The sequence below is a fragment of the Zophobas morio genome, unplaced genomic scaffold, assembly GCF_036711695.1.
Source record: "Zophobas morio isolate AGI-343-1 ecotype UQ-CSIRO unplaced genomic scaffold, CSIRO_AGI_Zmor_V1 ptg000194l, whole genome shotgun sequence".
Taxonomy (NCBI): domain Eukaryota; kingdom Metazoa; phylum Arthropoda; class Insecta; order Coleoptera; family Tenebrionidae; genus Zophobas; species Zophobas morio.
This window is the reverse complement of record NW_026972298.1, coordinates 228,507-246,123: the sequence shown is the minus strand read 5'-3', so window position 1 is coordinate 246,123 and position 17,617 is coordinate 228,507. Positions and strand designations below refer to the sequence as shown.

The 17,617-nt window shown below is 21.8% G+C and overlaps 1 protein-coding gene and 2 long non-coding RNA genes across 3 annotated transcripts; 2 read left to right on the top strand and 1 right to left on the bottom strand.

The window, feature by feature from the left end:
* The first annotated feature begins 78 nt into the window (after positions 1 to 78).
* LOC135145845 (uncharacterized) lies at positions 79 to 1,142 on the top strand. Its single transcript, XR_010283578.1, has 4 exons — positions 79 to 167; positions 442 to 636; positions 689 to 936; positions 1,061 to 1,142. It is a non-coding gene; the product is annotated as an uncharacterized LOC135145845 (long non-coding RNA).
* A 661-nt stretch (positions 1,143 to 1,803) lies between these two features.
* LOC135145861 (uncharacterized) lies at positions 1,804 to 2,368 on the bottom strand. Its single transcript, XR_010283592.1, has 3 exons — positions 2,247 to 2,368; positions 2,113 to 2,169; positions 1,804 to 1,879 (listed from the first exon to the last, which is right to left on the bottom strand). It is a non-coding gene; the product is annotated as an uncharacterized LOC135145861 (long non-coding RNA).
* Positions 2,369 to 6,508: 4,140 nt separating this feature from the next.
* Positions 6,509 to 17,617, top strand: LOC135145866 (cyclin-dependent kinase 8-like). Its single transcript, XM_064077995.1, has 13 exons — positions 6,509 to 6,599; positions 6,725 to 6,849; positions 7,985 to 8,095; positions 9,193 to 9,342; positions 11,633 to 11,690; positions 11,953 to 11,993; positions 14,260 to 14,350; positions 16,055 to 16,122; positions 16,478 to 16,547; positions 16,636 to 16,696; positions 16,965 to 17,027; positions 17,086 to 17,205; positions 17,524 to 17,617. The coding sequence occupies exons 1-13, from the start codon at positions 6,509 to 6,511 to the stop codon at positions 17,615 to 17,617; spliced, it is 1,143 nt and encodes a 380-aa protein (XP_063934065.1).

The window sequence follows — 17,617 nt, the reverse complement described above, 5'->3', positions numbered from 1 at the left end:
ATTACGAGGATTTTTTGGCTTATGATACAAATAATAATGGTAAAAAGTTGGACGAATTTAATTCGCACCGCTTGTTAGAAAAGTATGATGAAGCTTTAACTGTTGTTGAGTTGAGAGAAACTTTAGAAACTAAAGACAACGGTGTAATATCGTTATCACTAATAGAGGTACTAATTTGTTAGTGGTTATTTTAAGGTTTATAATATCTATTTTATGCGTTATCGTGAAGGCCTTAGGGTGGTGAATATTTCTTATAAATTATCTTTTAGAGAATTATTATATCTTAGTTTATTATATATAGTTTTTACCTTATAATATTTGGTATTTACTTTTATTTCGTAGCCTTCCATTATATTATATTGTGCTTATTAACATTAACTTTACAAAATTACTTTTTTTGTTTTGCTAACCGAAATATTTTAAACTACGTCATATATTTAGTTTTTAGCTTGGAAATTTAAAAAGTCCACGAATGAAGTATGCCGAGCTCCTCAGGGAAACGCCCCTAAAGAAGAATTGGAAAAAGCAGAACAGAAGTTACAGGAGGTGCAAACTGCGTTAGAGCAAGTAATTCAGGTGGCTAGAGAGCTTGAGGAAGCAGTAAAAGACTGTAAAAGAATTGAAGAAGAGCGAGAGGTTACAAGTATTTCTTAGTCAGTTTTTACAAAATCTGAGTTCAATTAAATAGAGGCAAACAAAAATTTTGGAATCTACAGCTAATGATGAATCTAAGTCGACTGTTCAGCGAAGTAAAGCCTCTAACGAGCTGGCTCAACTGAATTCAAAAGACTATTTACCTCTGAAAAAGGCTAAAATTACTCAGGAAGCTGCCTTGCGTAAAACCGTATCATCACAAGGCGTCTTAGAAAGAAAGTTAGAGGATGCAAAGGAAGAGCTTGAAGCTGTCAGACAGAAGGGCGGAGTGGGCAATGGCAGGTGCATACGCTCAAAATTTTTTTAGCTTCGTTAATTTTGTAAAGTTATTGTAGAATCAGAAGAAATTTACTTTTTTGGTTTATTATTGATTTATAACTTTATGTAATAATTTTATTTGCTGTAGTCTGTATTTCTTGGAGAGAAATCTTTATGAGGCTGACAAACGACTACCCACCAAGAAACAGAAATATGACCATCAGAAACCGTTTTCTTTCGTGGCAGCTTGTTGAATTATTTGGTTGATTAACCGCTTTTATTTTTCCTCACTTTTAATAAAGGTTTCATTAAAAGTTATATTACTATCACTGTTATAATGGTTTTTATTTTGGAAGTCGATGAACACAGTACTTGTTTATAAAAATTAGTAGAGTACTAGATTAGTAGTGTAGTGATGGCACTGTATGAATGTTGTTGGTTACTAGGATATATAGATGTGAGGCGCACCTCCCTCAAAATAGACTTGTTAATAGCCTTTATTAGAAGAATCTATTTAGTGCTCAGCATTACAAGTTTTATTTAGCAGTCCATAAATTAATATGGGGGTTTCTACACGTGCGGGGGTTCTAATGACTTCAAGCCATTTAAAATAGCTTTATTGAACAGTATAAGGTAGTACTACTGCAACTTGTCAAGCGCTATGATATTAACCCCTTAATAGGGCAGTGTTTTTTTTAAGTAGAAAACATTTTCAAAGAAGAATTCTTGACAGCTCAGCCTGTTAACAGTGAAAATTTTAAGCAAAGAGGTTTAAAAAAAAGTTTAAAAATGAAAAGACATAAGAGTTGTCTTCGTTGCTCAGTAATTAACGTAGTTAGCTTGCTAGACTCTTATCTCTGATTACACGCCTACCTTTCTTTCTTCACAGCTTTACAGGCCAGCATTATCGCGTTAATGTATCGGTGTATATTAACAGCAAATTCAACTGCTTCGTGTTTAAGGTCATCTGGGTTAGAATTAAGTTTTTGCTTCAGTTTTCGTATAGCTAACAAAATTATGTATAAAGTTTTAGGGCTAAAGTATTATTTCACTCAGTATTAAACTTTATAATATAACCCAGTTCACTTCTACAATTTTAAAATAAAGAAGTTTACTATAACTTTTCAAGTTAACTCTGAAAGTCAAATAATTATTAAGTTGACACATCTTGGACGTTAAAGTTAATAAATGACTACTTACACTAATCATCCTGTAAACATTTCCCTCACTCCACTCTACTCACTTTTTTTTTCATTTCTGGAGAGTGTGGCATATATAGTAAGATTTTTATTTAGTTTTTCGTTTATATCTTAAAAGATTGTATAAAAAGTTACTTTACTATGAATAATTTTTAGTTAACTTTCGGTTATTCAGTTTTTATATGCTAGTAGTTGAAGTCAGGCATTCCTGGTTACTTTTCAACGCTGCTTGGATTTTACCTTCATCAGATGTGGGCGGTTCCGTACGGTAGCAAATAGTTAATATTTATAACTATTAGTAAATTAGGGACCACATAACATAGCGCTCTAACTAGAGAAAATTCTGTGTAACCATATTTGAATTATAAATATTTTAAGGGCTATAAATAACTTATGCGTAAATGCCTATGATCAGACTAATTTATAAACTGATTGACCCAAATTTTTAATCGTAAGCGCTTTTACTGCGCCCCACTTCACCTGCTTAGACGGACTCTGCCCTGCAAATACAGCAAAACAAACTACTAAGACCGCTGCCTGGGGCCTCAGAGTTTGTGAGCAACGAGCTCTGCATAACAACCAACATACTCTCTGCAACTAAAATTTGATAAAACACAAACCGTACCAAAACACTTTAATTGAAACGAAATAATACACGCTACGCAATCGCATTGAATTTAAGTCCCTTTTATATTTCTATTACTTTAATACTAAAACTGTCTCCTATCAGTCTTAACGTTAAACAAGCAACGCTTACATTTTTTATCCGTAATGCAAGAGAAGAGAATATTTGGTTCATTATGTTTCTTTACATTCAAACAAACTAAAAGCGTTTTAATGGCGTAAAATGCAAGATTAATAAGGCCTCTAAACTGGTCTCAACTTATTTTTAATAACATTGTTTTAACGCTTAATAATAATAAAAAAGAATATTAAAGTGCATTAAAGACATTTTATTTTCTTATAATAGGCACGCCTTTTAAAAAGCCTATAGTAAACTATATAATAGATTGTGTAACTAAAACTCGTTGCACACTTGGTTTTTATACCTTCTTTATTATTTTGTTTAATTAAAGAAGTTTAATAAGCAGCTGCAAAGTTGTTAAGTTTTTTTTAACGAAAAAAAACTTGCATTGCTTATTTTGTAAATTTATAGATTTACATTACTTTTAATTTTTTATATTATATATAAATTTGTTAGTAATTTGTGTTTTACAACTTGATAAAGAATTTGTAAGACTCATTCATAGTGCGGTGGATATACTTTTATTCTATTATTTATACTAAAACTTGTAATTTTTCATATTTTTCCCCTACGAGCTCTAATGCTTTTTAACTGTTTGTAGCTATAAACTTGTAATGCTTTCAAACATGAAAAAAGAAATTTAAAGGCTGCGCTGGTTTAGACAAACTGAGCTTACCTTGTCTCACTACTTTTAGAGTGGTGTACAAAGTAAATTTTTAAAATTACTAGCACGAAATTATAATAAAAGTATTTTTCAAAAAACTACTTAGACGGCGTTAATAGAGACAGGCAACTCGATTACTATTAAACAGGACTAATAGCTACAACAAAATCAATCTTATTAAAAGAATTAAAATGAATATGGTCATCAAAAAGGGAACAAAACTGTTACTGTTTTAAAACTTTCAATTGGTTTTTAGTTACTAACTGGTTAATTTAATATAGGACACACCAGTTAATCTGTATTATAGAAAAAAATTTTACGCATTAAGTACATTTTATAGTTATGAAGAGGTAAAATAATAAGTATACAGAAGGTTCAGGAAATATTAATATTCATACTTTGAGACACGTAGGACCATCTATTAAAAAAGTCTTCCGTTAATCTTGTATAGGGAAATCAGCGAGACTAACTGGTTAAAAATTAGTCTAAATTCGAGGTCGTTCAGGCGGGATCTTAGTGAAGGTTTTTTTGAAACGTTTTAATTAACATTCGTTCCTAAACAAAAGATAAAGAAATTTTTGAGTACGATATAGTAAAGGTCCCTCCTCTTCTTCCTTCCTCGGTAAATTATATTAATGTGGTATAAGCAGCTTATACGTCACTTAGTTAATGAATATCGCACTATCAGTCTTTTGTCTTGCTTAAGGAAAGTAGCAGTATTGCTTGTCCTTAAAAAACTAGAGAAAATTCTTTTTAAAGAAAAAGTATTCAATATTTGTTTCAACTTTAGCCGAAAACACTCTACAAGCCCGCCACACTCAAACTTTTTAAGCTCGTCACTAAAGCTTTTTTTTTTAACGATAGTTGCCAACAATAGGAGTAAATCGGAATTGAAAAGGTGTTTAATAAGGCATGTCAGTACTGGTTATATTACAAGATAGTTTAAATGAACATTTCTATCTTGCTGATAAAGCTTTTGTACTCGTTTCTCCTCTTTTGAAGCGTAACCAAAAAGGCGAGGTAAAGTTAATTGTTTTTTTAAAAAAAATAGTTATTTTCTGGGGCCCCTCAAAGAACTTCGCTATCGCCTTTTCTATTAGAAAAGTGTACCTGCTTACTTTTAAGGAGAAAAAATTTTATTGCTTATGCGATGCCTTTGCCTTTTACTGTAATTCCAAGTCCCAATCTTTAGCCGCCCAGCGGATTCAAGAACATCTATAACCACCTTTGAAGCTTAAAAATGAAAAATGAAAAATTAAAACTGAGTGTAGGGCCACTAAAAAAGCGGACCCTACTTAAGTAAAAGGAGACGGGGCCTACCTAAAATGGCCATTATTAAGACAGATTCTTTTCTAATACCTGATGTTATTATAGATCAAATCTTAATTGAAAAGCTCATGAAATTTTTATATCATGAACGCCAAGGTGCTAGGGCAAATTGGTATCATTTTCTCTGCCGCTCTAGGGAACTATCGCTGCGTAACAAATTTCTCCTCTGTGTATAACGATCGATATTGCTCTATACGTCAACCGACCAGGCTTATTATCACAGAAAAAATAAAAAATAAATATTTTTTTCTCTCCAAAAGGTGCTTGCTATTGATGGCTAACACTTATTAGTTTTTAATAATAGTCAGATTCCATAACTGTCTGCTGGGTACTATGGACGTCCTTCTAATAAGTCGCTCACAGCAGGTGCCTATTATATCGGTAGAAATCTGCCAAAAGTGTACGTAAAAGTGTTAGAAGGTCAGTTTGGTTTAAACTAGATGCCCCAAAAGTGAACTGCTTTAATATTTTAAAAGATGACTTCGCGAATTTTTTTTGTTTTTTATGTAGGAAAATAACCCATCTTGCAATATATGTAAGGAAGATGAGGTAAGCAGTTATAATTTTTGTGTCCTTTCCAGTAGAATGTCAACTTTACGAATAAGTAAAAATGGTGGTTTATTTCGCATAAATTAACCTTTATTGGGCTAGCGATGGAGAACTTATACTAAACTGCACCGATTTCTCTTTAAGTCTTATGTAAGACTGAAGGCGATAAGGACTAACGTGCTATTAGTTCTTCCCCCTGCCTCTACATTTTCAACTTTTTTCGTAGAACCACTAAGGCAATTCAGGGTTTTCGGTTATTAATAAATCAACTTATTCTTACTTTTTTATTACCACTACCGACGAAAGCTTTAAGTCAACCGAGAAAGCTATTAACCAAAAACCACTGTTTTGGCTATTTTCTGAGCATATAAAACATGTTATTTGCGTTGCTTTTCAGTTTTTCAATATTATTTGGTGCTATAAAACAAGCAGCACTTCAATATAAACTCCAATACATTTGGAATAATAAATTAACTCTTCTTCTCTATTCTCATAGTCTCGTCCGCTCATAGTCTCGTCCGTCTCTTTTGTATATATTTTAGAATTTTTATATCGTGTATATATATACTTTTGCTTACATAAAGATTAGTTGTTATTGTAAAAACATAAACAATATATGTTATAATGTAACTATTTAACGTTTCTCACTAAACGTGTTTAAATACTACAAAAAAAATTTTAAAACCCTCTGGTTTAAAAAATAATTCTTTCACAAAATAGTTAACGACGTTCTGCTTGTGACATAAACAAGTTATTTCTTTTTAAATAGGAAAGTCGCAGTTAATATTTAGTAAACAAAAAAATAATATGCAGGGAAAATGAAAAGGTAATTACTAGTTTGTTTTCTTTGTATAATAATGGTACTGGCGTTCTTGCTGAACTAATTTTATACGAGTTTCACAACGGTAAGGTGTAGTTTCTCTATAGTGCACATGTTAACATGTTTTACTTTATTATCACTAAATTTAAAATTAAAAAAAAGTTTTTGTTTGTGTAGAGAATGTGATGAGAGTGTATAAAAAGAAAAAAAATAAAGATTTTTAAGACTTGTTTTACTTTATTGCTAATAAATATAATATTTAAAATAAAATTATTGTTTATCTAGAAAATATGGTAGACAGTTTGTACAAAGAAAATAAATTTTTAAGAAGAGTTAATCCTGACGATCGATTTGAATATATATCTCAAAAAATCGGAGAGGGTTTACAAATATTTATATAAAAATTAGAAAATCAAAAATTATGTATATATTAATTTTATTATTACTGATGATTTTAGATTGTTATCATTATAATTACAAATAATTAAGTGTATATTATATAATAGGGACTTATGGTGTTGTTTATAAGGCGAGATCAAGAGATCCACTTGACAAAAAAGATTACGCTTTAAAAAAGATTAAAGGCATCTGGACGGAAGGACTTTCAATATCGACCTGCAGAGAAGTCTCGGTAGTTGCATATATTTTTATTATACTATTATAAATACTTTCTTTTTCATTATTTTTTGAATTCTTGTTTAACAATTTGAATAATTCAATATAGATAAAATTTTATTAGTTAGCTTCGGCTAAATTTTCTTGTTATATAAAAATTTCGTGAACTTATTTTTTACACTAAATAATATATTTTGAACTAGAAAACATTGCTTTTTTTATTTTTTTAAGTTAGCAACAGCTTAAATTTTTTTTGTCATTTTTTTATATTGTAATTAATTCAAATTTTATAGCTACAGATTTATAAAGTATTTTGGCTTGTGGTATTTTTCAGCTTTATCGTGTTGGCTTTCACTTTTAAAAGTTGTTATGCTAATAATATTTTTTATAATTAAAATAATATTATAATTATTTTGTAATTTTGTATAAATTTTATATAAAATTCTTGCTAATTTCTGTCAGTGACTACTTTACTGTATTATTAATTATAAATATATTTATTGTTGATAAGGTTCAAAAAGTCACTTGAACAATTGGCTCTTGATTTTTACTTTAATCCTATTTATTTATATATTTGTATTTCCCAATGTTCAGAAATTTAATTTTATATAACTTTTTACTTTTTATTTACTTTTATATATTTTTTCAATACTAATTTTTTTTTATTACTAATTTAATTTAGAAACAATTTCAAAATAAATTGAAAAGTGCGTTTTTTTTAAATTTATCTTCTGAAGATTAATTTTTAAGTATATTCAATAAATTTAAATTGAAGTTCTTTACTTTTTATCTTCCCTTATTTTTATATAATTTAAGCAATTTTTAAAAATTAAAAACTAACACAAAAATGTTATATATCTTACATTTTGTTTTTTTAATAATTAATTATATAAAGATTATAACTTTGTATAAGTTTTATTAAAGATTTTTCAATTGGATATTTTACTTATTTATTTCTAATTAAGTTTTTTGAAATGCATAGCTTTTTCACTATTTTGTTTCGTTTTTATATTATATTTTCATAAAATATAAAAAAATTTACAAATTTAATTTAGAAACAGAATTATTAGATTTTTTAATTCGTGTTTGAGTTTATTTTTTTATTATAAATTTATTAAAGTTTTAAATTTAACTTTTACACATTTTTAAAGATTTTACAAGAATTATGGCACGAGAATATTATTCACGTTGAGGAAATCTTTCTGAATCCACTTAGCAAGGAAGTTTGGCTCCTTTTTGAATATGCTGAATACGATTTATACGTACTTTTTAGTTGTTTTAGTATATTTTAAGAAATTAAATTATTTTTGTAAATAATTTGTTTAAGGTTATAAAAAAATTTGCTGTTACTTATAGGATTAAGTAATTTACTTTAAAAGTTTTATAATTTGCGCAATTTTATAAAAAATGTTTTTTCTTCTGAATTTTTACTTTTATTTTAATTTAAATTTGTTACGAGAATATTTTTTTTATAAATTTATTATTAAAAGATTTTTAATTTATAAATCTTGAAAGTTTTGTAACTTACGCAATTGTTTAGAAAAATTAGTTTTTACTCTTAAATAATTTTTACATTTTCCATTTATTTTTGTTATAAAAAATTTTGTTTCAAGATTATTTTTTTAAGTAATTTTTAATTGAGGTTAATTTAATTACTTTTGCATATCTATTAAAAAAAGCTTATTTCCTGGTTAATAATTAATACTTTTTACTTTTATTTTTGTTTTAAAAATTTGTTACGTGATTATTTTTTTTGTAAAATTAATTTAATTACTTTTAAAAGTTTTATGACAAACGCAATCGAATATAAAAAATTACTATAAAGAAAATTTTTATTTTTTTCTTTTAATTTTATTTTAAAAAAAGTTGTTTTGACTTTAATTAATAATATAAAATTAAATTAATTACTTTCATAAGTTTTATAAATAACGCAATCGAATAAAAAAAATTTACTTCTCAATCTTTTTAATTTCCTTTTATTTTTTTATAATACAACTTAAGTATAATATTTTATATATAGAAAAAGTTTAAATTAATTTTTATTTATAACAAATATTAAATTATAAATTTCTTATAATTTACTGATTTTATTAGTATTTTCTATATTTTTAAACTTTTCGTGTATAAATTTTTTAATTAATTTTCAAAGGTTTACAATATATTTATTTTATTCCGCAAATTCTACATCAGCACTTTTTTTAATTATATAAAAACTTTTTTATATACAGATTAATTTTTTTCAAAGTTTATAATATTTATTTTGTTAAGAATTTTTTATCGATTTACTTTTTATATAAATTATTTTTTTAATATTTTATATATTTTTTTTTATAAGTTTATAATAAATTTATTATTTTAGCAAATTCTCCATCAGCATCGCGTCTATAATCAAAAGCTGCCGCCTTTCAGGCAACTTTTTCTAAGCGAAGTTATGATCTTTTCGTTGCTTTTTCAAATTCTTTCGGGGCTTGAATATCTTCATAATAATTGGATTCTCCATCGCGATCTCGTATTTATTTTTATATTATTATTAAAATAAAAAATTTTTCATAATTTTCATATAAAATTTAATTTTTTATTTAGAAACTTTTTAATATTTTCAAATATATATTGATCTTTATTATTTTTAAAAACTTTTTTATATATTTTTATTCTAAATTTTTGTAATTTTCATAAAATTTTTAATTTTTTTTATTTTTAAACTTTTTAATGTTCATATTAATCTTTATTGTTTTTACTCTCATATATATTTTCTATTAGAAGTGTATCATGATTTTTAAGAAAACTTTTTTTAATTTCCATATTATTCTTAATTATTTTTTTTAAACTATTATACTTTTTTATTGAAAGTTTTTTGATAATATATTTTTTATATATATATTTTTTTTATATTTTCTTTTTAAAATCTTTCATAATTTTTATTATAACTTTTTTATTTTAATTTTTTATTATTAATATTAAAAACAAATTTTATTTTTATTTGTTAACTTTTGTATTTTTCATATTAATCTTTATTACTTTTTTTAAATTCATATTTTTTTTTGTAACTTTTTATATTTTATAATAATTTCTTTATTGTTTATTTCTCATTTGGTAAGAAAATTTGTTTTTCATTTTATAAATCATATTGTTAAATAATATTCATTTAATTTTTTATTTTTTTTGTTTGTTTAATTTTTTTATTTTTTTATTTTAAATTGTTTTAAAAATTCTAATTAAATTTTTGTTATTCTAAACTTTTTTAATGTTTATTATAATAATTTTATTGTTTACTTCAAATTTTTTTTTACATCTTTTTTTTATATTTTTAAATATAATTCCCTAAAAATATTAATAATAATTTTTTTAATTTAATTTTTATCTTTTTTTTAAATATTTTTTCAAAAATAATTTTTGATAGTATTTTTTAGAACTTTTTTTATACTTTTATTGTTACATAAAATTTTTTATAATATATAATTTTTATTTGTTTATGATTTCTTTTTTTTTTTTTATATTTGATTAAAGTTTTTCTTTATAGGAATTTTTATAGTTTATTAATATTTGTTTCTAAAAACTTTTACTCCTATTAAAAAGTTTTTTTATAATTTTATATTTTTTGGTAAAATTTAAAAAAAATTTTCATATCAAATTTAATTATTTATATTAAACTTTTTTATTTTTTTATTTTTTAATTTTTTGTTATATTTGTTTTGTTTTTTATAGAAAAATTATATTTATTTTAAAAAATTTTAAATTTCTTTTTTTATTTAAGTTTTTTTTTATAATATATTGGTTTTCTAATAAAAATTTAGATATATATTATTATTTATATATTTTTGATAAAATTTTTTTTTAAAATATTTATATTATTTGTTTCCAAAAACTTTTTATTTTTTTTTTTATATTAATTTTTTTGATGTTTATTATATTATTTAATAACGTTTTAATTTATTTTATTTAATAGTTTTTTTTAATTTTCGTATTAATTTTTTTTTAAAAACTTTTTTCATGTAGTCACTTTCTTCTAATAATTTTTATAGTATATAAATATATAGAAGTTTTCAATTTTTTTTGTATAATTATTTGTTTCTAAAAAAATTTTTATTTTATTTTTAATAAAAAGAATTTTATAATTAATTCATTCTATTTATTAATGTTATCTTTAAAAATATTATTTTTATAAATATTATTTTTAAAATTTTTATATTATTTATATGTTTTCTGTAATAATCTTTATATCATTTATTATTTTTGGTTTCAAAACTTTTTTTTTATATTTATTTATTTAGAAGTTTTTTATAATGCTTTTTTATTGTTTATTTTTATTTTTTTCTATTTACATATTTAAGAGATCTTATAACACTTTTTTATTATTGATTATTATTTTCTTCAAAATTTTTATATTATTTATTATTATTCGTTTCTGAAAACTTTCCTTTTATAATTTTGTGTATTATTATTTTTTTATGAACTTTTTTTTATATTCATATAAAGTTTCATAATAATTTCGTTATTATTCATCAATTTTTAAATAAAAAATTATATCATTAAGAAGTTTTTATAATATTCTTATATTTTACATAATATTTTGTTTTAAAAACTTTTTTTCATATTTTATTTATAAGTTTTTATAATAATTTCTGTATTATTTTTTATTTATTTAAAATTTATATTATATTATTAAAAAGTTTTTCATTTTATTTTACACATTACTTTTCGTTTTTATATAAATTTTTTTATATTTATTATTTTTTAATAAATACTGAAAATTTATATATTGTTACCGATTTTTTCTATCTATATGTTTTTTAATTAAGAAACCAGCCAACATCCTCGTGATGGGCGAAGGCCCCGAAAAGGGAAGAGTTAAAATCGGTAAACTTTCTTGTTTTGCTCGACAGTTTTTTTACTTTCTATTTTTATTTATACTTTTTTTTTAAGCTGTTATTTTTTTCATTACTTTTGCATAATATTTTGCATCATTATAAATAAAAAAATTTCTCTATATTTTATATAATAAACTTTTTCTATTTATTTAAAAACTTCTTTTTGATTTTTTTCTTTTCTACTTTTATTATTTATTAAAACTCTTTTATGGTATTATTTATAATAAATATATTATACTTATTTTTTCAAGCGGATCTTGGCATGGCTCGACTCTTTTGCAATCCACTTCGGGTATTATTATTACTTATTATTATCATTTACTTAATTTTATTATTTAATATTATATATTTATTTATCTATTATAACTTTCTACAAATCCTTACAAATAAATATTATACGTTCTTGCTTTTAAATAACAAACCGTAGATAGCAAATATATATATATATCGTTCTTATTAACTTTTCAATTAAAATCTTTTATTTAAATTAGAATTTTTCAAAGAATACTATAAAGCAGAAGATTTTTTTTAATACGCTTCTAAAAAGATTTATCATGTTATCAATACAAAATATACTTTTATATAATCTATTTAAAAATTCTATAAAACTAAATAAATATTTATTATAATTTATTTTTTATTATAATAAAAATATATTTTTAATAAAGAAAAAAAATTTATTATTAAGCCCAAAAAAATATATTGTTATAGTTTATAAAAGTAATAAACTTTGTTATTTACTGCATTTATATATATTTTTTCTATTAAAGAGATTATAATTGTAATTTATTAAAATATAATAAACTATATATTTTTTAATATGCTATACAAATATACTTTATATGGAAAGCAATTTTTATATATTATAGTTTATATATAAATATAATAAATTATATATTTTTTATAACATCTTCAAGTTTGTAACATACTTTGTATTATAGTTTACTATTTATATTAGTTTCGAAGCTTACGACTAGTAAAATCACATGAAAATAAAAAATAACTTTTTTATATTATTTTTTATAATAACCCTTTTTTGTACTACTCACTGGATTACTATTTTTTTTAGTTATTTTTATACCCGATAATTATTAAAAATTTCTTTTTTTATCTCTTATTTCTATAAATTTATAATTGATACTTAATTAAGATAATTTTTTATATAAACCTCTTTTTTTACTACTAACCGCTATACTATTTTTTTCTAGTATAAAAAATATATAATAAATAATACATATTATTATTTTTTTTTTTAAAATGAAAATTATTAAAATTTTATTTTTTTTAATAATAATGAGTAATATATATTATATTTTCTTAATAATTGTTTTTTTTATATAATCCTTTTTTTTACTACTAGTCGGATGACTATTTTTTTTGCTTAATATAATATTTTTATATAATAAGATGTAATAAATAAATATATAACTTTTTATATTTTTTAGATATAGTCTTCTAATTTTTTTTTTTAGATGTATAATTTTTAAAAAATATATTAATCTTTTAGATTAGTTTTAATATAAACCATTTTTTAACTACTTGCTGGTTTATATCTTCATTTTTAATATATTTTTTGTATAAAAATATATATAATAAATAATCTATAAACCTTTTTTCAAAATTTTCTTATACACTATAATTATGAATGAAATTTTCTTATATGTTCTGTTTATAAAAATATATCAAATATATAATTTTTTAATACATGATTGTTATAATAAACTTTTATTTTTATTTCTCTAATAATATAATTAATGAATTAAAATAAATATTATTTTTTGATAATTATATTTTTATATTGACCTTTTTTTCATTACTAACTGCATTACTATTTTTTTAAATTATATTATTATTAAAAAATATGTAAAATAAATAATATTTATATGACTTTTTTTGTAAATTTTTCTTATACGATAATTATTATAAATTTATTTTTTCTAAATATATTATTTTTGTATAAATATGTTTTATATTAATCTTTTTTAATATCATACTTTATATAAAAATAAAAAATATTCTTTTTATGTATTTTTTGTATAACCCTTTTTTTTTAATATCAGGCTTACTATTTTTATTGTTTTTCTTATATTTTTAGAAGTATATATAATAAATATTATATATATAACGTTTTATATATTTTTTTATACACGAGAATTATCATAAACTTAATTTTTCTAAATATTTTATTTCTATATCAATCTTTGTGTTATTTCTATATAAAACGAATAAATAAACCTTTTTATATGAATTTTTTTATATAATCCATTTTTCTTTAAAACAAAATTACTATTTTTTTTATGTATATAATGTCTATTAAAAGTTATATCGCCTGTTAAGAAAAATATGTTTTTGTTAATATTTTAATTTACTGTTTATATCTTTATTATCTTTATTTTTTTTTCTGCGGGGTTATTATTTTTTTACAAATAGTGATGCTAATTTTTATTAAAAATAATTATTATTAACTTTAAATAATATATAATAAATAATTTTTATTCAATTTTTTACTTTTTTTAAAAATAAATTATAAATGACCAATTTATGTGTTTATTTGGCAGCCGTTTACAGATGTTGATCCAGTCGTGGTGACTATTTGGTATCGCTCTCCTGAACTCTTATTGGGCGCGCGGCACTATACAAAGGCTGTCGGTCATTCTCGTGTTTTTTATTTTTGTTAAACTTCATCTTCTTGATGGTGAATTTTTTTTTTATAAAACAATATATAAAATAAAGAAAAATAGTTAATATAAAACATATTTTTTAGAAAAATATAATCAAATGAAATTTTTACTAATTGAACTTAGAAAAAAAGTTATGTATGAACTTAACTAATAAATATTTAATAAGAAAATAAAAAATAATATTAAATAAGAAAAATAGTAAATAAGAATAATATTTATTAGAAAAATATGATAAAACAAAAAGTTTTTGATTTATTATTTTTTTAAAAAAGTTTATACATAAATAATATACCAACTTTTACTAATTTTTCAGTATCGCGACATTTTTTATAAAAAAAATTTGTATATGGAAAAATACAAACTTTTAATACAACTTTATTGGAATGCAAAGTAATTATTTAGTAAAACGAAACTTTTAAAACTTTATATATAAAGAATACACACTTTTATAAAATTTTATAGTAACGCGATATTATTTTTTAAAAAAAATTTATATATAAATACTTTAAACTTCTGTTAATATTTTTTTGTGGCGCGGAAAGTTTTTAATTTTATATGAATATTTTTTGTCCTTATTTTAGTTAAACGATCAGATTTTGAAAGTTTTTGGAAATCTACAACTTTTTTTATTACAACCTTATATGAAAATATTGGTTTTTTTGTTATTGTTTTTATTATTGTTATAGTAGAAAATATATTTTTTAAAACGTGCTAACTTTTTTCCTACTAACAAACTAAAAACTTTTTTTGCTTTTATTATTATTATTATTATTATTATTATTATTATAAATATTATATTTTATTATACTTTCGTAATAAAACGCACTGAACATTTGAAAACCTACAACTGTTTTTATAATAATTTTATATAAGTGAATACTTTATTTGCTATTATTATTTATTCTCATATATTTATTTTAAAAACGTACTAAACTTATATTAATTTACGTCTTTTATTTTTTTGATACCATAAAGAATTCTTCTTTTGTTATTATTATTATATCTAAAAATATTTTATTTATTATTAATAAAACGTACCAAAACTGAATCTCTTGAAAGTTTGTTTCAAAATTTTACAATTTACAATTTTTTTATTATAATTTTCAAATAAAAATGCTTTTTTTTATTTCTCTTTATTATTATTTTAAATTTCTTTTATTATTTTTTTTATTGACAAATTTACTAAACTTTTTCAAAATCTTCAACTTTTTTAAGTTTAACTTTTACATTATAAATTCTTCTTGTGTTCGAATCTCGTTAGAAATATTTTTTATTACTTTATTTGTAAAAGGTACTGAAACTGAACCATTTGAACTGAATTATTATAGTTATTTTAATTTCCATATATATATTTTTGTTATCATTATAATTATTATCATATTTGTAAATATTTTTATTTATGAATTATAATTTATGTAAAAAACTTTTCTTTCATACTCATTATTATTATATTTATATCAGTTTTTCATATTTTTTTAATATTTTATTTTTTTAAAAACTGCATTAAAACTGAATCTTTTCAAAAATTTTATATTTTATATTTTTTTATTATAGTTTTTTATAAAAAGATCTCTTTTTTGTTTTCATTACTTTTATAGTAAAGCTTTATTTTTATTTCTTTTCGAATTAATAAAAACTACTGAAATTCATTATTATACTCCAAATTATCTAGATGTTTGGGCTGTTGGCTGCATCTTCGCTGAGCTGCTGACTTTGAAGCCTCTTTTCCACGGAACTGAAGTTCGTCTCTTTTGGTTTTTTTATAGTAATTATTATTTTATGTAAAGAGTTTTTTTAAAACTTTAATTATATTAAAAAATATATAGATTTAGCTTTAAAATCTTTATTATGGTCCACGAAGAAATTATTTATCTTATTATTATTATTATAAATATTTATGGTGCTATTAGTTATTTTGTCACAGTATATATAAAAATTTATATATTAATACTTTGAAACTAAAAAAAAATTTCAACATTCAATTTTTAGATGTTTAATTAAATTGTAACGCGCTTATAATATTTTTAATTAATTTTCTTGTTTAATTATTTTTATAAAATTTTTTATCATTTAATTTGTTAAAAAAAATTTAAAGGAAAAAGGCAAAAATGCTTTCCAGTACGATCAGTTGGACAAAATCTTTAAAATTCTCGGAACGCCTTCTGGTGAGTATATTAAGCCTTATACTTCTAAAAGATTTATAGTTTGCAACTTTTGATTTTTAATCGTTATATAAATAATCTGATTGGTTAGAGGCCGCGTGGCCCGGCATCACTGCTCTTCCGGATTTTTCGAAATTAAAAAATTTTGAAACGTATAAATTTATTATTATAATTTATCTGTTCTCTTTTTAAAATTTATTATTATTATTTTCCTTTATTATGAAATTTTTATAATTTTTACTATACTTTATTTTTTTTTATTTAGAGTGTGTTTATACTTTCTTTCTAAATTATAAAATTACTTTTATATTTTAAATCAGTTTTTTAAAAATAATTTATATTTATAATCACAGTTTGTTGATACTTTTTTTTCCATACTGAATTTACCTTTACCTTTATACTTATTTATATATATTAAAGTTCTTCTTTTCAGCTGCGACAATATTTAGAGAAAAATCTTTGCGGTCGGGCCTTCTCTTCTCAGTAATTTCACAACATTTAAAAACAATTTCAAATTTTTTTAATTTTTTTTTAAATGGAGCGCCTTCAAATTGTTAACAGAATTGCTTTTGTACGATCCGAATAAGCGATTGAGTTGTTCCGCTGCTTTGAAAAGCGATTATTTCATAAAAGGAAAACTTTTACCAGAAAATTTAAAAAAGTTAGTAATTTTTTTTAACTAAATTTTTTAAAATTTTAAAATTTTTTGTTTTTTAACAAAATGATATAAATAAATTTTCGATTCGTTTCAAAAAAATTAATTTTTATTATAATATTTGTTTATTATTAATAACATAAATATACTTTTACCATTCCGCTTTTATAATTTTCTAAATAATTTTTATTACTAAAGATATGGATATTTTGTTGTGTAATAAAATTTTGTTACTCTTACAGAATTTATTAGTAGCAATTTTTTTAAAAAAAATTTTAAATTTTTTTACTTTTTTATAGCGCTTTACACGATTCTTCTTTGCAGTATGAAAGTCGTAAAATACAAGAGTTCAAGACACTTTGTTAGTGCGAGACCAGAAGAAAAAATGTACGAGGGGAATTTTTTTAGTAATTCTTAA